This window comes from Salmo salar, chromosome ssa01 (genome assembly GCF_905237065.1).
Source record: "Salmo salar chromosome ssa01, Ssal_v3.1, whole genome shotgun sequence".
Taxonomy (NCBI): Eukaryota; Metazoa; Chordata; class Actinopteri; order Salmoniformes; family Salmonidae; genus Salmo; species Salmo salar.
In genome coordinates this window covers 93,363,310-93,387,240 of record NC_059442.1, presented here as the reverse complement: position 1 = coordinate 93,387,240, position 23,931 = coordinate 93,363,310, and the positions used below count along the sequence as shown (strand labels likewise).

General features: G+C 42.9%; 1 protein-coding gene across 4 annotated transcripts in view; it reads right to left on the bottom strand.

Moving 5' to 3' along the window:
• The window catches only part of LOC106610476 (protein sidekick-2), a 184,772-nt gene that overhangs the window by 86,380 nt on the left and 74,461 nt on the right, over window positions 1-23,931 (bottom strand). For 2 of the 4 annotated variants that reach the window (XM_045724513.1, XM_045724510.1), the window contains exons 5-7: window positions 6,967-7,078; window positions 6,450-6,640; window positions 5,789-5,872 (exon numbers count right to left, since the gene is read on the bottom strand). In XM_045724513.1, the coding sequence (XP_045580469.1) occupies window positions 5,789-5,872; window positions 6,450-6,640; window positions 6,967-7,078 (387 nt within the window). Of the gene's footprint in view, window positions 1-5,788; window positions 5,873-6,449; window positions 6,641-6,966; window positions 7,079-23,931 lie in introns of those variants that run through there. The other 2 variants (XM_045724507.1, XM_045724509.1) reach the window with 1 other exon arrangement.

Sequence of the window (23,931 nt, the reverse complement as noted above, 5' to 3'; positions counted from 1 at the left end):
ACAAGTTCTGGCCTGATTTAGATCTTATCTGTCGGAAAGATATCAGTTTTTCTGTGGATGGTTTGTCCTCTGACAAATTAACTGTACATTTGAGTGTTCCTCAAGGTTCCGTTTTAGGACCACTATTGTTTAAACTAAATATTTTACATCTTGGTCATTCAGAAACATAATGTTAACTTTCACTGCTATGCGGATGACACACAGCTGTACATTTCAATGAAACATGGTGAAGCCCCAAAATTGCCCTCGCTGGAAGCCTGTGTTTCAGACATAAGGAAGTGGATGGCTGCAAATGTTCTACTTTTAAACTCGGACAAAACAGAGATGCTTGTTCTAGGTCCAAAGAAACAAAGATATATTCTGTTGAATCTGACAATTAATCTTGATGGTTGTACAGTCGTCTCAAATTAAACTGTGAAGGACCTCGGTGTTACTCTGGACCCTGATCTCTCTTTTGACGAACATATCAAGACTGTTTCAAGGACAGCTTTTTCCCATCTACATAACATTGCAAAAATCTGAAATTTTCGGTCCAAAAATGATGCATAAAAATGAATCCATGCTTTGTCACTCTAGGTTGGACTACTGCAATGCTCTACTTTCCGGCTACCCGAATAAAGCACAAAATAAACTTCAGTTAGTGCTAAATACGGCTGCTAGAAACTTGTCTAGAACCAAAAAATGTGATCATATTACTCCAGTGCTAGCCTCTCTACACTGGCTTCCTGTTAGGCAAGGGCTGATTTCAAGCCACTGCCACTCTAACCTGGTGGTCCCAGCGCGCACAACCCACGTGGAGTTCCAGGTCTCCGGCAGCCTCTGGAACTTCCGGTCTGCAGCCAACAAGGCAGAGTTAATCTCAGCCTATGCTACCCTCCAGTCCCTCGACTTCTTGGCACTGACGGAAACATGGATTACCACAGATAACACTGCTACTCCTACTGCTCTCTCCTCGTCTGCCCACGTGTTCTGGTCAGCGGGGTGGTGGCACTGGGATCCTCATCTCTCCCAAGTGGACATTCTCTCTTTCTCCCCTGACCCATCTGTCTATCGCCTCCTTTGAATTCCATGCTGTCACAGTTACCAGCCCTTTCAAGCTTAACATCCTTATCATTTATCGCCCTCCAGATTCCCTTGGAGAGTTCATCAATGAGCTTGACGCCTTGATAAGTTCCTTTCCTGAGGATGGCTCACCTCTCACAGTTCTGGGTGACTTTAACCTCCCCACGTCTACCTTTGACTCATTCCTCTCTGCCTCCTTCTTTCCACTCCTCTCCTCTTTTGACCTCACCCTCTCACCTTCCCCCCCTACTCACAAGGCAGGCAATACGCTTGACCTCATCTTTACTAGATGCTGTTCTTCCACTAATCTCATTGCAACTCCCCTCCAAGTCTCCGACCACTACCTTGTATCCTTTTCCCTCTCGCTCTCATCCAACACTTCTCACTCTGCCCCTACTCGGATGGTATTGCGCCGTCCCAACCTTCGCTCTCTCTCTCCCGCTACTCTCTCCTCTTCCATCCTATCATCTCTTCCCTCTGCTCAAACCTTCTCCAACCTATCACCTGATTCTGCCTCCTCAACCCTCCTCTCCTCCCTTTCTGCATCCTTTGACTCTCTATGTTCCCTATCCTCCAGGCCGGCTCGGTCCTCCCCTCCTGCTCCGTGGCTCGACGACTCATTGCGAGCTAACAGAGCAGGGCTCCGGGCAGCCGAGCGGAAATGGAGGAAAACTCGCCTCCCTGCGGACCTGGCATCCTTTCACTCCCTCCTCTCTACATTTTCCTCTTCTGTCTCTGCTGCTAAAGCCACTTTCTACCACTCTAAATTCCAAGCATCTGCCTCTAACCCTAGGAAGCTCTTTGCCACCTTCTCCTCCCTCCTGAATCCTCCTCCCCCACCCCCCTCCTCCCTCTCTGCGGATGACTTCGTCAACCATTTTGAAAAGAAGGTCGACGACATCCGATCCTCGTTTGCTAAGTCAAACAACACCGCTGGTCCTGCTCACACTGCCCTACCCTGTGCTTTGACCTCTTTCTCCCCTCTCTCTCCAGATGAAATCTCACGTCTTGTCACGGCCGGCCGCCCAACAACCTGCCCGCTTGACCCTATCCCTTCCTCTCTTCTCCAGACCATTTCCGGAGACCTTCTCCCTTACCTCACCTCGCTCATCAACTCATCCTTGACCGCTGGCTACGTCCCTTCCGTCCTCAAGAGAGCGAGAGTTGCACCCCTTCTGAAAAAACCTACACTCGATCCCTCCGATGTCAACAACTACAGACCAGTATCCCTTCTTTCTTTTCTCTCCAAAACTCTTGAACGTGCCGTCCTTGGCCAGCTCTCTTGCTATCTCTCTCAGAATGACCTTCTTGACCCAAATCAGTCAGGTTTCAAGACTGGTCATTCAACTGAGACTGCTCTTCTCTGTGTCACGGAGGCTCTCCACACTGCTAAAGCTAACTCTCTCTCCTCTGCTCTCATCCTTCTAGACCTATCTGCTGCCTTTGATACTGTGAACCACCAGATCCTCCTCTCCACCCTCTCCGAGCTGGGCATCTCCGGTGCGGCCCACGCTTGGATTGCGTCCTACCTGACAGGTCGCTCCTACCAGGTGGTGTGGCAAGAATCTGTCTCCGCACCACGTGCTCTCACCACTGGTGTCCCCCAGGGCTCAGTTCTAGGCCCTCTCCTATTCTCGCTATACACCAAGTCACTTGGCTCTGTCATATCCTCACATGGTCTCTCCTATCATTGCTATGCAGACGACACTCAATTCATCTTCTCCTTTCCCCCTTCTGATAACCAGGTGGCGAATCGCATCTCTGCATGTCTGGCAGACATATCAGTGTGGATGACGGATCACCACCTCAAGCTGAACCTCGGGAAGACGGAGCTGCTCTTCCTCCCGGGGAAGGACTGCCCGTTCCATGATCTCGCCATCACGGTTGACAACTCCATTGTGTCCTCCTCCCAGAGTACTAAGAACCTTGGCGTGACCCTGGACAGCACCCTGTCGTTCTCCACTAACATCAAGGCGGTGACCCGATCCTGTAGGTTCATTACATTTTACATTTTAGTCATTTAGCAGACGCTCTTATCCAGAGCGACTTACAAATTGGTGCATTCACCTATAATATCCAGTGGAACAACCACTTTACAATAGTGCATCTAAATCTTTTAAGGGGGGGGGTTAGAAGGATTACTTTATCCTATCCCAGGTATTCCTTGAAGAGGTGGGGTTTCAGGTGTCTCCGGAAGGTGGTGATTGACTCCGCTGTCCTGGCGTCGTGAGGGAGCTTGTTCCACCATTGGGGTGCCAGAGCAGCGAACAGTTTTGACTGGGCTGAGCGGGAACTGTGCTTCCTCAGAGGTAGGGAGGCGAGCAGGCCAGAGGTGGATGAACGGAGTGCCCTTGTTTGGGTGTAGGGCCTGATCAGAGCCTGAAGGTACGGAGGTGCCGTTCCCCTCACAGCTCCGTAGGCAAGCACCATGGTCTTGTAGCGGATGCGAGCTTCGACTGGAAGCCAGTGGAGAGAGCGGAGGAGCGGGGTGACGTGAGAGAACTTGGGAAGGTTGGGAAGGTTGGGAAGGTTGTAGGTTGATGTCCCCGGTTCATGCTCTACAACATTCGAAGAGTACGACCCTGCCTCACACAGGAAGCGGCGCAGGTCCTAATCCAGGCACTTGTCATCTCCCGTCTGGATTACTGCAACTCGCTGTTGGCTGGGCTCCCTGCCTGTGCCATTAAACCCTACAACTCATCCAGAACGCCGCAGCCCATCTGGTGTTCAACCTTCCCAAGTTCTCTCACGTCACCCCACTCCTCCGCTCTCTCCACTGGCTTCCAGTTGAAGCTCGCATCCGCTACAAGACCATGGTGCTTGCCTACGGAGCTGTGAGGGGAACGGCACCTCTGTACCTTCAGGCTCTGATCAGGCCCTACACCCAAACAAGGGCACTGAGTTCCTCCACCTCTGGCCTGCTCGCCTCCCTACCTCTGAGGAAGCACAGTTCCTGCTCAGCCCAGTCAAAACTGTTCGCTGCTCTGGCACCCCAATGGTGGAACAAGCTCCCTCACGACGCCAGGACAGCGGAGTCAATCACCACCTTCCGGAGACACCTGAAACCCCACCTCTTTAAGGACTACCTAGGATAGGATAAAGTAATCCTTCTAACCCCCCCCCCTTAAAAGATTTAGATGCACTATTGTAAAGTGGTTGTTCCACTGGATATCATAAGGTGAATGCACCAATTTGTAAGTCGCTCTGGATAAGAGCGTCTGCTAAATGACTTAAATGTAAATGTAAGGTTTTACTGCTAACCTACAAAGCATTACATGGGCTTCCTCCTACCTATCTTTCCGATTTGGTCCTGCCGTACATACCTACACGTACGCTACGTTCACAAGACGCAGGCCTCCTAACTGTCTTTAGAATTTCTAAGCAAACAGCTGGAGGCCGGGCTTTCTCCTGTAGAGCTCCATTTTTATGGTATGGTCTGCCTACCCATGTGAGAGACAGGCTCGGACTCAACTTTCAAGTCTTTATTGAAGACATATCTCTTCAGTAGTTCCTATGATTGAGTGTGGTCTGGCCCAGGAGTGTGAAGTTGAACGGAAATGCACTGGAGCAACGAACCGCCCTTGCTGTCTCTGCCTGGTCGGTTCCCCTCTCTCCACTGGGATTCTCTGCCTCTAACCCTATTACAGAGGCTGAGTCACTGGCTTACTGGTGCTCTTCCATGATGTCCCTAGGAGGAGTGCGTCACTTGAGTGGGTTGAGTTACTGACGTGATCTTCCTGTCTGGGTTGGCGCCCCGCTTTGGGTTGTGCCGTGGTAGAGATCTTTGTGGGCTATACTCGGCCTTGTCTCAGGATGGTAAGTTGCTGGTTGAAGATGGGGCCACAGTGTCTGTCGACCCCTCCTGTCTCAGCCTCCAGTATTTATGCTGCAGTAGTTTATGTGTCGGGGGGCTAGGGTCAGTCTGTTATATCTGGAGTATTTCTCCTGTCTTATCCGGTGTCCTGTGTGAATTTAAGTATGCTATCGTAATTTTCTTTCTTTCTCTCTCTCTCTTTCTCTCTCTCTCTCAGAGGACCTGAGCTCTAGGACCATACCTCAGGATTACCTGGCCTGATGACGCCTTGCTGTCCCCAGTCCACCTGGCCGTGTTGCTGCTCCAGTTTTAACTGTTCTGCCTGCGGCTATGGAACCCTGACCTGTTCACCGGACGTGCTACCTGTCCCAGACCTGTTGATTTCAACTCTCTAGAGACAGCAGGAGTGGTAGAGATACTCTGAATGATCGGCTATGAAAAGCCAACTGACATTTACTCCTGAGGTGCTGACCTGTTGCACCCTCGACACCCACTGTGATTATTATTATTTGACCCTGCTGGTCCATTTGAACATCTTGGCCTTATTCTGTTATAATCTCCACCAGGCACAGCCAGAAGAGGACTGGCCACCCCTCATAGCCTGGTTCCCCTCTAGGTTTCTTCCTAGGTTCTGGCCTTTCTAGGGAGTTTTTCTTAGCCACCGTGCCTCTACACCTGCATTGCTTGCTGTTTGGGGTTTTAGGCTGAGTTTCTTTACAGCACTTTGAGATATCAGCTGATGTAAGAAGGGCTTTATAAATACATTTGATTTGACTTGATATGTACTATCCATAGTGTTGATGTCTTCACTATTATTCTATAATGTAGAAAATAGTTTAATTAAGAAAAACCCTGGAATGAGTAGGTCTGTCCAAACTTTTGATTGGTACTGTATATGTGCATGTGTCTCACCTCGTGCCTGACAGGGGATATCCACAATTTTCTCCATCTCAGCAGTGATGTGTTTCTCTGGTTCCTTCACAAACTGGGGAGGCTCTGAAAGAGAGCGAGAGATATGGTGAGGTAATTGTCAGACAGCTGAAGCAAATAAAAACCTTGAGGAGTACTTAAAGTCTTACGCAAATCTCCTGAACATTGCATGATTTACCCAAAACCTTGAATTTACAACATCCCTTATTCTCAAGATGACATTTGGCCGTCATAATCTGTATGGAACGTAAATTCATGAACACAAATCAAACAAACCAAACAAAAACTATTTAATATTTTGCCATGCTTACCATGTGCATGTAAATAGGCCCCTGATAGGCCCCAGAGTCATACCCTGTACATGTAAATATGCCCCTGATAGGCCCCCAGAGTCATACCCTGTACATGTAAATAGGCCTCTGATAGGCCCCAGAGTTATACTTTGTACATGTAGGTTGGCCTAGGCCCCAGAGTCGTACTTTGTACATGTAAGATGGCCTAGGACCCAGATATATTCTTACCTTGTACATGTAGGTTGGCCTAGGCCCCATACATATTCTTACATTGTACATGTAGGTTGGCCAAGGCCCCAGAGTCAAACTTTGTACATGTAAGTAGGCCTAGGCCCCAGATATTTTCATACCTTGAACATGTAGGTAGGCCCCAGCATTGACAGAAGGCACACTGCTGCTGCTTAGGACCACCTCACACTCATAGAACCCTGAGTCACCGACCACAGGGCCGATAATGGTCAGTCTGCGGTTGAAGTCACTCAGACCACTGGTGACCAGAACCCTGTTCTTCCTCCATGTGATGCTGAGTTTGATCAGCGGTCTGGGATGGAAGAGAGAGAGAGACACTCATGATATTGAAAAGACAGAAATCTATTTACCAAATATCTTTGTGCATTGCATCAGCCAAATACAGACAGATTAGTATTTGACTCATTAATAACTCATTACACATTTGTATAAAAAAGAGTTTTTGTCTCAAAATTATCCATCAAAACCAATCAGTCTGGCAGGAAGACAACAGAGGATCAGTCTGTCAGGAACACAATAGATAATAACAGAGTAGAGACTAGGGAGTGACAGCTAGAGTATGTTGTCACAGTGGGCCTCCGGGGTGGTGGGTGGTGGGTGCGGGGGGGGCGGGGTTACCTTGCGTTTGCGACACACTCCATGGTGACTTCAGACGTGCCTGACACTACACTGGTGTTTGTTGGGGGGATGATTATGGTGGGGGCGATGGGGTCTGCAGGCCCACCAACATCTAGAGAGAGAGAGAGAGAGAGAGAGAGAGAGAGAGAGAGAGAGAGAGAGAGAGAGAGAGAGAGAGAGAGAGAGAGAGAGAGAGAGAGAGAGAGAGAGAGAGAGAGAGAGAGATATGACCACATCAGAATCAAACAGTGATCAGTGCAATACATATGATACAATCTAAAAGGTATGTAGTTCATATTGAGTGTCCCTACGGATGGTCTGCTCTGATTGATTATATAGCCCAGGCTCATCTTCAGGCCGGAGCCATGTTGTCCGTTACATGTCAGTCTTAATCTAAAATAGTATTTTTTTTAAATCCTCATTATCCCTATAATGTGAAAGTGAAAACTGTTTTTTAGATATTTTTGCAAATGTATTGAAACAGGTCGCCAAGAACACAGTGGCCTCCAAAATTCTTAAATGGAAGAAGTTTGGAACCGCCAAGACTTTGGAGAGGCTTTTGGGACAATTATCTGAATGTCCTTGAGTGGCCCAGCTAGAGCAACAACTTGAACCCGATCAAACATCTCTGAAGAGACCTGAAAATAGCTTTGGAGCAACGCTCCTCATCCAACCTGACAGAGCGTGAGAGGATCTACAGAAAAGAATGGGAGAAAGTCCCCAAATACAGGTAGGGAAGGCTTGTAGCGTCATACCCAAGAAGGCTTGAGGCTCTTATCGCTGACAAAGGTCTGAATACTTATGTAAATGTGATATATCAGGTTAGAATGTTTGATCAATTTACATTTCTAAAAACATTTCCTAAAACCTGGTTTTGCTTTGTCATTATGGGGTATTATGTGTAGACTGATGAGGGGAAAAAAACTATTTAATAAATTCAGCAAAAAAAGAAACATCCCCTTTTCAGGAATTTGTCTTTCAAAGATAATTCGTCAAAATCCAAATAACTTCACAGATCTTCATTGTAAAGGGTTTAAACACTGTTTCCCATGCTTGTTCAATGAACCATAAACAATTAATGAACATGCACCTGTGCAACAGTCATTAAGACACTAACAGCTTATAGACAGTAGGCAATTAAGGTCACAGTTATGAAAACTTAGAACACTAAAGAGGCCTTTCTACTGACTATGAAAGACACCAAAAGAAAGATGCCCAGGGTCCCTGCTCATCTGCGTGAATGTGCCTTAGGCATGCTGCAAGGAAGCATGAGGACTGCAGATGTGGCCAGGGCAATAAATTGCAATGTCCATACTGTGAGACGCCTAAGACAGCGCTACAGGGAGACAGGACGGACAGCTGATCATCCTCGCAGTGGCAGACCACGTGTAACAACACCTGCACAGGATCGATACATCCGAACATCACCCCTGCGAGACAGGTACAGGATGGCAACAACAACTGCCCGAGTTACACCAGGAACGCACAATCCCTCCATCGGTGCTCAGACAGTCCGCAATAGGCTGAGAGAGGCTGGACTGAGGGCTTGTAGGCCTGTTTTAACCTGTTGGGGCTAGGGGGCAGTATTTGCACGGCCGGATAAAAAACGTACACGATTTAATCTGGTTACTACTCCTGCCCAGAAACTAGAATATGCATAACATTTGTAGATTTGGATAGAAAATACTCTACGGTTTCTAAAACTGTTTGAATGGTGTCTGTGAGTATAACAGAACTCATATGGCAGGCCAAAACCTGAGAAGATTCCATACAGGAAGTGCCCTGTCTGACAATTTATTGTCCTTCTGTAGCCTCTCTATCAAAAATACAGCATCTGTGCTGTAACGTGACATTTTCTAAGGCTTCCATTGGCTCTCAGAAGGCGCCAGAAAGTATAATGAGATGTCTGCAGTCTCTGGACTAAGTACAGCAGCAGAGTTTGTTACTGGCCTGCCTGGGGGACAGTGACATTGGAGATGCGCATTCATGTGAATTCTCAATTTTGTTCTTTCAGTCTTTGAATGGATACAACATCGCCCGGTTGGAATATTATCGCTATTTTACGAGAAAAATCGCATAAAAAATTATTTTAAACAGCGTTTGACATGCTTCGAAGTACGGTAATGGAATATTTCGATTTTTTTTGTCACGAAATGTGCTCGCACGTCACACTTTGGATACTGACCTGAACGCACGAACAAAACGGAGCTATTTCAATATAACTATGGATTATTTCGAACCAAAACAACATTTGTTGTTGAAGTAGAGTGCATTCTGATGAAGAACAGCAAAGGTAATCCAATTTTTCTTATAGTAAATCTGAGTTTGGTGAGGGCCAAACTTGGTGGGTGTCAAATTAGCTAGCCGTGATGGCCGAGCTATCTACTCAGAATATTGCAAAATGTGCTTTCACCGAAAAGCTATTTTAAAATCTGACACGCGATTGCATAAAGGAGTTCTGTATCTATAATTCTTAAAATAATTGTTATGTATTTTGTGAACGTTAATCGTGAGTAATTAAGTAAATTCACCGGAAGTTTGCGGTGTGTATGCTAGTTGCTAGTTCTGAACATCACATGCTAATGTAAAAAGCTGTTTTTTGATATAAATATGACCTTGATTGAACAAAACATGCATGTATTGTATAACATAATGTCCTAGGAGTGTCATCTGATGAAGATCATCAAAGGTTAGTGCTGCATTTAGCTGTGTTTTTGGTTTTTGTGACATATATGCTTGCTTGAAAAATGGCTGTGTGGTTATTTCTGGCTATGTACTCTCCTAACATAATCTAATATTTTGCTTTCGCTGTAATGCCTTTTTGAAATCAGACAATGTGGTTAGATTAACGAGAGTCTTATCTTTCAAATGGTGTAAAATAGTCCTCTGTTTGAAAACTTTGAATTATGACATTCTGTGGTTTTACATTTTGCGCTCTGATGTGTCACTGGCTGTTGAATAGTGCGGGACGATTTCCGAACATCACCCCACGATGAAAAAGTTAAAACATGCTTTTCAAAATGTACCACATTTATTAAAAATTAAATACAGAAAAATCTCATTTACATAAGCATTCACACCCCTGAGTGAAAACATGTTAGAATTACCTTGGGCAGCGATTACAGCTGTGAGTCTTTCTTGGTAAGTCTCTAAGAGCTTTGCACAGCTGGTTTGTACATTATTTGCCCATTATTCTTTTCAAAATGTTCACGCTCCGTCACATTGGTTGTTGATCGTTGCTTGACAACCATTTTCAAAACTTGCCATATATTTTCAAGCAGATCTAAGTCAAATCTGTAACTTGGCCACTCATGAACAATCACCGTCTTCTTGGTAAGGAATTCCAGCGTAGATTTGGCCTTGTGTTTTAGGTTATTGTCCTGCTGAAAGGTGAATTCATCTCCCAGTGTCTGGTGGAAAGCACAGTCAATATCTTGGATTTTTCCTGTGTTAGCTCTATTCCGTTTCTTTTTAATCCTCTAAAACTCCCCAGTCCTTAATGATTATAAGCATACCCATAACATAATGCAGCCACCACTATGCAGCCACCACTATCCATAAAATATGGAGAGTGGTGCTCTGTAATGTGTTGAATTGCATTTGCCCCAAACATTACACTTTGTATACAGGACAAAAAGTGAATTGCTTTACCAAACTTTTTGCAGTATTAGTTTAGTGCCTTGTTGCAAACAGGATGCATGTTTTGGAATATTTGTATTCTTTACAGGCTTCCTTCTTTTCACTCTGTCAGTTAGGTTAGTATTGTGGAGTAACTACAATGTTGTTGATCCATCCTCAGTTTTTTCCTATCACAGCCATTAAAATATGTAACTGTTTTATCATTGGCCTCCATTGTGAAATCCTTGAGCGGTTTCCTTCCTCTCCGTCAACTGAGTTAGGAAGGACACCTATATCCTTGTAGTGACTGTGTGTTTTGATACACTATCTAAAATTGAATTAATAACCTCACTGTGTTCAAAGGCATATTCAATGTCTGGTTTTAGGTGCCCTTCTTTGCGAGGCATTGGAAAACCTCCATGGTCTTTGTGGTTGAATCTGTGTTTGAAATTCACTGCCCGACTGAGGGACCTTACAGATAATTGTATGTGTGGGGTACAGAGATGTGGTAGTCATTCAAAAATCATGTTAAACACTATTATTGCACACAGAGTGAGTCCATGCAACTTATTATTTGACTTGTTAAGCATTTTTTTCTCCTGAAATTATTTAGGCTTGCCATAACAAAGGGGTTGAATACTTATTGACTCAAGATATTTCAGCTTTTAATTTTTTATTCATTTGTAAAACTTTTGAAAAACGTAATTCCCCTTTGACATTATGTGGTATTGTATGTAGGACAGTGACAAAAAATACCTTGAACTGCACTTGCCTGCTTTTTATTCACAACAAAATGGGAAAAAAGTCAAGGGGTGTGAATACATTCTGAAGGCACTGTAGCCTGAAGTTAAGGCTATTTTACAAACTAATAAAAACGAACAGTTTTTATTCAACCTTAAAAATGACATACCCAATCTAACTGCCTGTAGCTCAGGCCCTGAAGCAAGGATATGCATATTCTTGGTACCATTTGAAAGGAAACACTTTGAACTGTATGGAAATGTGAAAGGAATGTAGTGTAATATAAAACAATAGATCTGGTAAAAGATAGTACAAAGAAAAAGCCAACCAATGTTTTGTATTTTTTATTTTGTTTTGTATTTTTTTTGTACCATCATCTTTTAAATGCAAGATAAAGGCCATCATGTATTATTCCAGCCCAGGTACAATTTAGATTTTGGCCACTAGATGGCATCAGTGTATGTGCAAAGTTTTTAGACTGATCCAATGAACCATTGTATTTTTGTTAAAAAGACTGTCCAAATGTGCCTAATTTGTTTATTAATAACTTTTCATGTTCAAAATTGTGCACTCTCTTCAAACAATATCATGGTATTCTTTCACTCTATTTTGTGATTATTTTGGCATTATATTCACTTTTTTTGCACAAAATGTATCTATCATTTCTGCTGATGGACAAGAACTTCTAATTTACATTATTTTATAGGATAATATGTTTACTGCTGATATTTATTACTGCAGTTGGGAAAGAGCTTGCAAGAAATGCATATCACTGTACTTGTGCATGTGACAATTAATCTTTAAGTTTTTAAATGGTTGAAAACGTGGTGATAACACATTTAGATCACAGGAAAAGAAATGTTGTGCTTTTAGATGGTTGAAAGTGTAACATGTGGGATACGACCCCGGGTCTCACACGGGAGCATCCAACGTCTTAGACCAAGAGGAAATTTGGTCCGAGGGCAGACACTGGTTTTGGAAGTTTGCAGGCGGGGCTGCCTCATAACATGACCATGAGCAAACATTCTCACTAGATTCACCCCCCTTTGACCTCCTCCACAATGAGAGACCACCCTACTTCGGGCACCAATGTAACACACGGGATATGAATCAGAGTCACTCATGGGTGCAACCGATGTCTTTGACCGTTAGACCATGAGGAAATTCTCTTTTGGTCTGAGGGCAGACACTGGTGTTGAACATCGCAGACGGGGGCTACCTCATCACATGACCGTGATCAACTGTACCCGACTCATGTCCATTACAAAAGCCTAGATTTTGTGTTTTTACTTAACCAGGCAAGTTAGTTAAGAACACATTTTTATTTACAATGACGGCCTACCCCTAACCAAGACGACGCTGGGCCAATTGTGCGCCGTCCTATGGGACTCCCAAATCACAGCCGGTTGTGATACAGCTTGGAATCTAACCAGGGTCTGTAGTGACGCCACTAGCACTGAAATGCAGTGCCTTAGACCGCTGCGCCACTCGGGAGCCCTAGTGATAATACATTAGGAATTCAACAAACGTCTGGCTGTCTTTTTGGATAAAGATTAAAATCTCATTGATCAACATCTCAACCAAATATTACCCAAATGTTCACGTTGAAATAACGTGTTGTGATGGCAGCATACACACCTCAGGAACAACTGAGAAAGTTTGTGTCTGTCTTTGTGTGTGGTACTCCTTCTTTCACACTCCGACACTGATCTAGGGTCAGTTGAGTGTTGGTGGACCTCAGGGAGGTCCAGTGGAATAATGCTGTGTCAGGGACCTCCCTGCAGGGACCGAGAGACACACACTGCAGCATACTGAAACACTCACTGCAGCATACTGATACACGCACACACACACACACACACACACACACACACACACACACACACATCATACTGTATGCTTTAGTACCCTTGTGGGGACCAAACCCTAACCCTAATTCTAAACCTAAACCTAATTTTAACCCTAAACCTAAACCCTAATCTTAAAATAGCTTCTGTCCTTGTGGGGGATGTGGGAAATGTTCCCACGAGGGAGAATTTTCTTTGTATCAAATCAAATCAAATTTTATTGGTCGCATACACATGGTTAGCAGATGTTAATGTGAGTGTAGCAAAATGCTTGTGCTTCTAGTTCTGACGGTGCAGTAATATCTAACGAGTAATCTAACAATTTCACAACTACCTTATACAGACAAGTGTAAAGGGATGAATAAGAATATGTACATATACATTTATGGATGAGCGATGACCGTGCGGCATAGGCAAGATGCAGTAGATGGTATAGAGTACAGACTATACATATGAGATGAGTAATGTAGGGTATGTAATCATTATATAAAAGGTGGTTTAATTGTTTAAAGTGACTAGTGATACATTTATTACATCCAATTATTAAAGTGGCAAGAGATTTGAGTCAGTATGTTGGCAGCAGTCACTCAATGTTAGTGATGGCTGTTTAACAGTCTAATGGCCTTGAGATAGAAGCTGTTTTTCAGTCTCTCGGTCCCAGCTTTGATGCACCTGTACTGATGTCGCCTTCTGGATGATAGCGGGGTGAACAGGCAGTAGCTCAGGTGGTTGTTGTCCTTGATGATCTTTTTGGTCTTCCTGTGACATCGGGTGATGTAGGTGTCCTGGAGGGCAGGTAGTTTGCCACCGGTGATGCGTTATGCAGACCGCACTACCCTTTGGAGAGCCTTACGGTTGTGGGCAGAGCAGTTGCAGTACCAGGTGGTGATACAGCCCGACAGGATGCTCTCGATTGTGTTTCTGTAAAAGTTTGTGTTTTCGGTGACAAGCCAAATTTCTTCAGCCTCCTGACGTTGAAGAGGCGATGTTGCGCCTTCATCCCCACGCTGTCTGTGTGGGTGGACCATTTCAGTTTGTCATTGATGTGTACGCCGAGGAACTTAACTTTCCGCCTTCTCCACTAATGTCCCGTCGATGTGGATAGGGGGGTGTGCCCTCTGCTGTTTCTTGAAGACCATAATCATCTCCTTTGTTTTGTTGACGTTGAGTGTGAGGTTATTTTCTTGACACCACACTCTGAGGGACCTCACCTCCTCCCTGTAGGCCATCTAGTCGTTGTTGGTAATCTAGCCAACCACTGTAGTGTCGTCTGCAAACTTGATGATTGAGTTCGAGGCGTGCATGGCCACGCAGTCATGGGTGAAAAGGGAGTACAGGAGAGGGCTGAGAACACACCCTTGTGGGGCCCCAGTGTTGAGGATCAGCGGGGTGGAGATGTTGCTTCCACCTGAGGAGGAAGCCCGTCATAAAGTCCAGGACCAAGTTGCACAGGGCGGGGTCAAGACCCAGGGTCTCGAGCTTAATGACGAGTTTGGAGGGTACTATGGTTTTAAATTCTGAGCTGTAGTCAATGAACAGCATTCTTGCATAGGTATTAATCTTGTCCAGATGGGTTAGGGCAGTGTGCAGTGTGCAGTGTGATTGCGTTTGCGTCGTCTGTGGACCTATTGGGGCGGTAGGCAAATTGGAGTGGGTCTTGGGTATCAGGTAGGGTGGAGGTGATATGATCCTTGACTAGTCTCTCAAAGCACTTCATGATGACAGAAGTTAGTGCTACAGGGCGATAGTTGTTTATCTCAGTTACCTTAGCTTTCTTGAGAACAGGAACAATGGTGGCCCTCTTGAAGCATGTGGGCACAGCAGACTGGGATAGGGATTGATTGAATATGTCCGTAAACACACCAGTCTGTAAGGGAGTGCATAACTGGCGGCAGGGAAGTCAGGCGCAGGAGAGCAATACTGGGTAATCACCGGAGCAGTTTTATTCATAAAATCCACCGGAAACCAGAACAACAAACAAATGGGTACAAAACCCATCGAGCACCAGAGAAAATTTGCACATGCACTTACAATAAATAATTGTGTGGTGTGTGGGAAGACAAGACAAAACAAAAGGAAAATGAAAAGTTGATCGATGATTGCTAGAAGACCGGCGACGCCGACCGCCGAGCACCGCCCGAATAAGGAGAGGAACCGACTTCGGCGGAAGTCGTGACACAGCCAGCTGGTCTGCACATGCTGTGAGGACGTGGCTAGGGATGCTGTCTGGGGCAGCAGCCTTGCGAGGGTTAACATGTTGAAATGTTTTACTCACGTTGGCCATGGTGAAGGAGGGCCCACAGGTTTTGGTAGCAGGCCGTGTCAGTGGCACTGTATTGTCCTCAAAGCCAGCACAGAAGTTGTTTAATTTGTCTGGGAGAAAGATGACGGTGTCTGCGACGGGGCTGGTTTTCTTTTTGTAATTCGTGATTGACTGTAGACCCTGCCACATATGTCTCGTGTTTGAGTCGTTGAATTGCGACTCTAATTTGTCTCTATACTGACGCTTAGCTTTACTGACCTTGTGGGGACATTGGGGGATTTCTGGAACCCACACAGATAGTGATATAAGCCTACACACACACACACACACACACACACACACACACACACACACACACACACACACACACACACACACACACACACACACACACACACACACACACACACACACACACACACACACACACATATATACTCTGGCAAGGGCTTTGTGTCCTTCCACCAGCCATACATACCATACTGACTCTGACTGCTCTGTTCTGTCTGCTCTTTTCTGTCTGTCTGGTCTGTCTGTTATAAGGGCTAGGGGGCAGTATTTTCACGGCCGGATGAAAAACGTACCCAACTTGAACAGGTTACTACTCTGGCCCAGAAACGAGAATATGCATATTATTAGTAGATTTGGATAGAAAACACCCGGAAGTTTCTAAAACTGTTTGAATGGTGTCTGTGAGTATAACATAACTCATATGGCAGGCAAAAACCTGGGGAAAAGTCAAGCAGGAAGTTGAAAATCTGAGGTTGTAGTATTTTCAAGTGATTGCCTTGACTGTATACAGTGACTTAGGGTTCATTTTGCACTTCCTAAAGCTTTCACTAGATGTCAACAGTCTTTAGAATGGTGTTTGAAGATTCTATGGTGAATGTGATGGGAATTACAGCACAAGGAAGTAGGTGTCCCATTATAAGGCATGGGCTCAGTCATGCGCAATGACTTGGGAGCGAGCTGAGTTCATATTCACTCCTTAACCTGTTAGGGCTAGGGGGCAGCATTTGCACGTCTGGATAAAAAAAATGTACCCGATTTAATCTGGTTACTAATCCTACCCAGTAACTAGAATATGCATATACTTATTATATATGGATAGAAAACACTCTAAAGTTTCTAAAACTGTTTGAATGGTGTCTGTGAGTATAACAGAACTCATTTGGCAGGCAAAACCCTGAGACATTTTCTGACAGGAAGTGGATACCTGATGTGTTGTATTGACTTTAAACCTATCCCATTGAAAAACACAGGGGCTGAGGAATATTTTGGCACTTCCTATTGCTTCCACTAGATGTCACCAGCCTTTACAAAGTGTTTTGAGTCTTCTGGAGGGAGATCTGACCGAACAAGAGCCATGGAACGATGATGTCCCATTAGACACCTGGCGCGCGAGTTCATGTTGGGTACCCTCGTTCCAATACGTTATAAAAGTGTATGCATTCGTCCACCTTGAATATTATTCATGTTATGGTTAAAAAAGGCCCTAATGATTTATGCTATACAACGTTTGACATGTTTGAACGAACGGAAATATATTTTTTCCCCTCGTTCATGACGAGAAGTCCGGCTGGCTTAGATCATGTGCTAACAAGACGGAGATTTTTGGACATAAATGATGAGCTTTTTTTAACAAAACTACATTCGTTATGGACCTGTGATACCTGGAAGTGACATCTGATGAAGAGAATCAAAGGTAATGGATTATTTACATAGTATTTTCGATTTTAGATCTCCCCAACATGACGTCTAGTCTGTATCGCAACGCGTATTTTTCTGGGCGCAGTGCTCAGATTATTGCAAAGTGTGATTTCCCAGTAAGGTTATTTTTAAATCTGGCAAGTTGATTGCGTTCAAGAGATGTAAATCTATAATTCTTTAAATGACAATATAATATTTTACCAATGTTTTCTAATTTTAATTATTTAATTTGTGACGCTGACTTGACTGCCGGTTATTGGAGGGAAACGATTTCCTCAACATCAATGCCATAGTAAAACGCTGTTTTTGGATATAAATATGAACTTGATAGAACTAAAAATGCATGCATTGTCTAACTTAATGTCCTAGGAGTGTCATCTGATGGAGATTGTAAAAGGTTAGTGCATCATTTTAGCTGGTTTTATGGTTTTGGTGACCCTGTCTTTGACTTGACAAAACATTACACACAACTCTTGTAAATGTACTGTCCTAACATACTCTAAATTTATGCTTTCGCCGTAAAACCTTTTTGAAATCGTAAAACGTGGTTAGATTAAGGAGATGTTTATCTTTCAAAGGGTGTAAAATAGTTGTATGTTTGAAAAATTTGAATTTTGACATTTATTTGGATTCAAATTTGCCGCTCTTGAAATGCACCTGCTGTTGATGGAGTGCACCACGGGTGGCACGCTAGCGTCCCACCTAGCCCATAGAGGTTAAGAGAACGGATAGGTCCGGTTGGAATTTTATTCAAGATATATGATAAAAACAACCTAAAGATTGATTCTATACATTGTTTGACATGTTTCTAGAAACTGTAGTATAACTTTTTTGACTTTTCGTCTGGACTAAGTAAGCATGCGCGTTGTGGATTTGGATAGTGAACCTAATGCGCGAACAAAATTGATTATTTGGACATAAATATTAACTTTATCGAACATTTATTGTGGAGCAGGGTTCCTGGGAGTGCCTTCTGATGAAGATAATCAAAGGTAAGTGAATATTTATAATGTCATTTCTTAGTTTTATTGACTCCAAGATGGCGGGTTTCTGTTTGCTTGTTATTGGTGTCTTCTGGGCTGTACTCAGATTATTGCAAATGGTGCTTTCGCCGTGAACCTTTTTTGAAATCTGACAAAGCAGTTACATTTAGGAGAAGTGTATATATAATTCTGTGCATAACACTTCCATATTGATCAAAGTTTATGATGAGGATTTCTGTAATATGTGTGCTCATTGTGCGCATTCACCGAAGGTTTGGAGGGAAAACATTTCTCAACATTACGCGCCAATGTAAAATGCTGTTTTTGGATATAAATATGAACTTTATCGAGCAAAACATACATGTATTGTGTAACATAATGTCCTAGGAGTGTCATCTGATGAAGATTGTCAAAGGTTAGTGTATAATTTTAGCTGAATTTCTGGTATTTGCGACGCCTGTCCTTGCTAGGAAAATGGCTGTGTGGTTTTTCTTGTGTTGGAACTGTCCTTACATAATCTAATTTTATGCTTTCGCCATAAAGCCTTTTTGAAATCGGACAATGTGGTTGGATTAACGAGAGTCTTATCTTAAAATGGTGTAAAATAGTTGATTGTTATTGAAAATGGAATTATGAGATTTTAGCTGTTTTGAATTTGGCGCTCTGATTTTCCACTGGCTGTTCTCAAAATCTATCCCATTAAAACTAGTTGGGGCTAGGGGGCAGTATTGAGAATTTTGAAAAAAATATGTTCCCATTTTTAACTGCCTCCTACACCAACTCAGAAGCTAGGATATGCATATTATTAACAGATTTGGATAGAAAACACTCTGAATTTTCTAAAAACTGTTTGAATGGTGTCTGTAAGTATAACAGAACTCATATGGCAGGCAAAAACCTTAGAAAAATACAAGCAGGAAATGAGAATTTTGTGGCTGTACTATCTTCGAGTCATTGCCAATAGAACACACAGTGACAAAGGATTCATTTTGCACTTCCTACGGCTTCCACTAGATGTCAACGATCTTTATAAAGTTGTTTGAAGTGTCTATGATGAACAGAGACATGCGCGTTCATGTGAGATGAGTCTTTGTATTTCAAACATTTATCAAGACACAGGAGAGGTCCTGTTGAAATATTTATCCGTTTCACGTTCTCAAGGCCCTAAAGGTTGATGCTAAACAACGTTTGACATGTTTGAACGAACGTTAATAGATTTTTTTTTATTACTTTTCGTCGTGACTTTTCCCTCCCCCGCCCTACATTTTGAGTAGCCTACCGAACGCGCTAACAACATGGAACAACTTGGAGTTATTTGGACATAAATTATGAACTTTGTCGAAAGAAACAACATTTGTTGTGGACCTGGGCTTCCTGGAAGTACCTTCTGATGAAGATTATTAAAGGTAAGGGAATAGTTCTAATGTTATTTATGATGTTAGATGACTCCAACATGCCGGCTAACTGTATAGCCTAGCCTATTTTTCTGAGCGCAGTAGTCAGATTATTACAAAGTGTGCTTTCCCAGTAAAGTTATTTTGAAATCTGTCAATGCGGTTGCTTTCACGAGATATTAATCTATAATTCTTTGAATAACAGTTTAATATTATATCCACGTTTTATAATTAGTTTTTTTTTTTATTCACCGGCAGTTTTTGAGGGAGATACATTTTCTGAACGTCACGCGCCGATGAAAAAATGCTGTTTTTAGATATAAATATGAACTTGATGGAACAAAAAATGCATGTATTGTCTAACATAATGTCCTAGGAGTGTCATCTGATGAAGATTGTCAAAGGTTAGTGCATAATTTTAGCTGGTTTTCTGCTTTTGGTGACGCCTGTCTTTGCATTGACAAAACATTACACACAGCTATTTTCAATGTACTCTCCGAACATAACCTGTTATGGATAGGGGGCAGTATTTTCACAGCCGGATAAAAAACGTCCCTGATTTAATCTGATTATTACTCCTGCCCAGAAACTAGAATATGCATATAATTATTAGCTTTGGATAGAAAACACTCCAAAGTTTCTAAAACTGTTTGAATGGTGTCTGTGAGTATAACAGAACTCATTTGGCAGGCCAAAACCTGAGAAGATTCTGTACAGGAAGTACCCTGTCTGACCATTTCTTGGCCTTCTTTGCCATCTCTATCCATTACAAAGGATCTCTGCTGTTACGTGACACTTCCTACGGCTCACATGGTCTCTCAGAAGGTGGCAAAAAGCTGAATCGTGGCTTTGCAGGCTCTGGCTGAAACAAAGTAGCGAGTTTGGGTAGTGGCTGGTTACAGTACTGTGAGACTCAGGTGCGTGCCCGCGTCGACCGAATGCTTTGTTTTCTTTCCTCTGTTTACCTAAACGCAGATTCCTGGTCGGAATATTATCGCTTTTTTACGAGAAAAATTGCATAAAAATTGATTTTAAACAGCGGTTGACATGCTTCGAAGTACGGTAATGGAATATTTAGAAATCTTTTGTCACGAATTGCGCCATGCTCGTAACCCTTATTTACACTTCGGATAGTGTCTAGAACGCACGAACAAAACGCCGCTATTTGGATATAACGATGGATTATTTTGGACCAAACCAACATTTGATATTGAAGTAGCAGTCCTGGGAGTGCATTCTGATGAAGACAACAAAGGTAATCAAACTTTTGTAATAGTAAATCGGAGTTTGGTCAGGGTTAAACTTGGTCGGTGTCTAAATGGCTAGCCGTGATGGCTGGGCTATCTACTGAGAATATTGCAAAATGTGCTTTCACCAAAAAGCTATTTTAAAATCGGACATATCGAGTGCATAGAGGAGTTCTGTATCTATAATTCTTAAAATAATTGTTATGTTTTTTGTGAACGTTTATCGTGAGTAATTTAGTAAATTCACCGGATGTTTGCGGGGGGTATGCTAGTTCTGAACATCACATGCTAATGTAAAAAAGTTGGTTTTTGATATAAATATGAACTTGATTGAACAAAACATGCATGCATTGTATAACATAATGTCCTAGGGTTGTCATCTGATGAAGATCATCAAAGGTTAGTGCTGCATTTAGCTGTGGTTTTGTTTTTTGTGACATTATATGCTAGCTTGAAAAATGGGTGTCTGATTATTTCTGGCTGGGTACTCTGCTGACATAATGTAATGTTTTGCTTTCGCTGTAAAGCCTTTTTGAAATCGGACAGTGTGGTTAGATTAACGAGAGTCTTGTCTTTAACCTGTTATGGCTAGGGGGCAGTATTTTCACGGCTGGATAAAAAACGTACCCGATTTAATCTGGTTACCACTCCTACCCAGTAACTAGAATATGCATATACTTATTACATATGGATAGAAAACACCCTAAAGTTTCTAAAACTGTTTGAATGATGTCTGTGAGTATAACAGAACTCATTTGGCAGGCAAAAAACTGAGAAGGTTTCATGCAGGAAGTGGCCTGTCTGACAAGGTGTCGTTCTTCTTGTCTCTGTTTATTGAAGAGTGAGGATCTTAGCTGTCCCGTGACACTTCCTACGGCTGCCATAGGGTCTCAGAAGGCGGTAAAAAGCTGAATCGTGGCTTTGCAGGCTCTGGCTGAAAAAAAGTAGCGCGTTTGGGTAGTGGCTGGTTACAGTACTGTGAGACTCAGGCTCGTGCCCGCGTCGACCGAAAGCTTTGTTTACTTTCCTCTGTTTAGCTAAATGGACATTCCTGGTCGGAATATTATCGCTTTTTTACGAGAAAAATGGCATAAAAATTGATTTTAAACAGCGGTTGACATGCTTCGAAGTACGGTAATGGAATATTTAGATTTTTTTTGTCACGAATTGCGCCATGCGCACGACCCTTATTTACCCTTTCAGATAGTGTCTGGAACGCACGAACAAAACGCCGCAATTTGGATATAACGATGGATTATTTTGGACCAAACCAACATTTGTTATTGAAGTAGCAGTCCTGGGAGTGCATTCTGAGGTAATCAAACTTTTATAATAGTAAATCTGATTTTGGTGAAGGCTAAACCTGCCGGGTGTCTAAATAGCTAGCCCGTGATGCCTGGGCTATGTACTTAGAATATTGCAAAATGTGCTTTCACCAAAAAGCTATTTTAAAATCAGACATATCGAGTGCATAGAGGAGTTCTGTATCTATAATTCGTAAAATAATTGTTATGCTTTTTGTGAACGTTTATCGTGAGTAATTTAGTAAATTATTAGCAAATTCCTATGCTAGTTCTGAACGTCACATGCTAATGTAAAAAGCTGTTTTTTGATATAAATATGAACTTGATTGAACAAAACATGCATGTATTGTATAACATAATGTCCTAGGTGTGTCAACTGATGAAGATCATCAAAGGTTAGTGCTGCATTTAGCTGTCTTCTGGGTTTTTGTGACATTATATGCTAGCTTGAAAAATGGGTGTCTGATTATTTCTGGCTTGGTACTCTGCTGACATAATCTAATGTTTTGCTTTCGCTGTAAAGCCTTTTTGAAATCCGACAGTGTGGTTAGATAAAGGAGAGTCTTGTCTTTAAAATGCTGTGAAATAGTCATATGTTTGAAAAATGGAAGTTTTTGTATTTTTGAGGAATTTGTAATTCGCGCCACGCCTATCATTGGATATTGGAGCAGGTGTTCCGCTAGCGGAACGTCTAGATGTAAGAGGTTAAAATGCTGTAAAATAGTCATATGTTTGAAAAATGGAAGTTTTCGGATTTTAGAGGAATTTGTATTTCGCGCCATGCCCATCTTTGGATATTGGAGCAGGTGTTCCGCTAGCGGAACGTCTAGATGTAAGAGGTTAACCTATCTTTATGCTTTTGCCGTAAAGCCTCTTTGAAATCGGACAATGTGGTTGGATTTAGGAGATGTTTATCTTTCAAATGGTGTAAAATAGTTGATTGTTTGAGAAATTGAAATTATTAGATTCTTGCAGTTTTGAATTTCCCGCCATGGTATCTTGTCAAGCAATCCCGTTAACGGGATCAGAGCGGGAAGGGGTCCCCAACAGGTTAACGGGATAAGAACAGGAAGGGGTCCCCTAGAGGTTATGTCTGTTTTGTTCCGTCTGGACTGTCTGTTCTGTTCTGTCTGCTCTGTTCTGATCTGTCTGCTCTGTTCCGGTCCCTCTACTCATCAACTAGCTCTACTCATCTGAGATCTAATGTCTGGGTCTGAGTTCTGTTCTAATCAACTCTCCCCCTGACTGTGCCATAGGCAATGTTTGCTCCCTCTACAATTATAGATGTGACGAAAGTCATGTCTATATTAGGCATTGGATGAAGCTCAGTGTTAAATTCAAATCTCGATGAAAATGGGGGGGGGAGGGGGGTACTGTCACGACTTCTACCGAAGTCGATGCCCCTCCTTGCTCGGGTGGTGTTCGGCGGTCGACGTCACCGGTCTTCTAGACATCATTGATCCGTTTTTAATTTTCCATTGGCCTTGTCTTGTTTTCCTACACACCTGTTTCCAATCCCATTAATTACATGTTGTGTATTTAACCCTCTGTTTCCCCTCATGTCCTTGTCGGTGATTGTTTTTGTGATGTTATGTTAGGTGTGTTTTGAAATCGGTGTGCAACGGGTATATGTTACCCATGTTATTTTGTACTTTGGTTTTGGAGTTTGTTTTTTAAAACCTCTTGGGGCTAGGTGGGACGCTAGCGTGCCACCCGTGGTGCACTCCATCAACAGCAGGTGCATTTCAAGAGCGGCAAATTTGAATCCAAATAAATGTCAAAATTCAAATTTTTCAAAAATACAACTATGTTACACCATTTGAAAGATAAACATCTCCTTAATCTAACCACGTTTTAC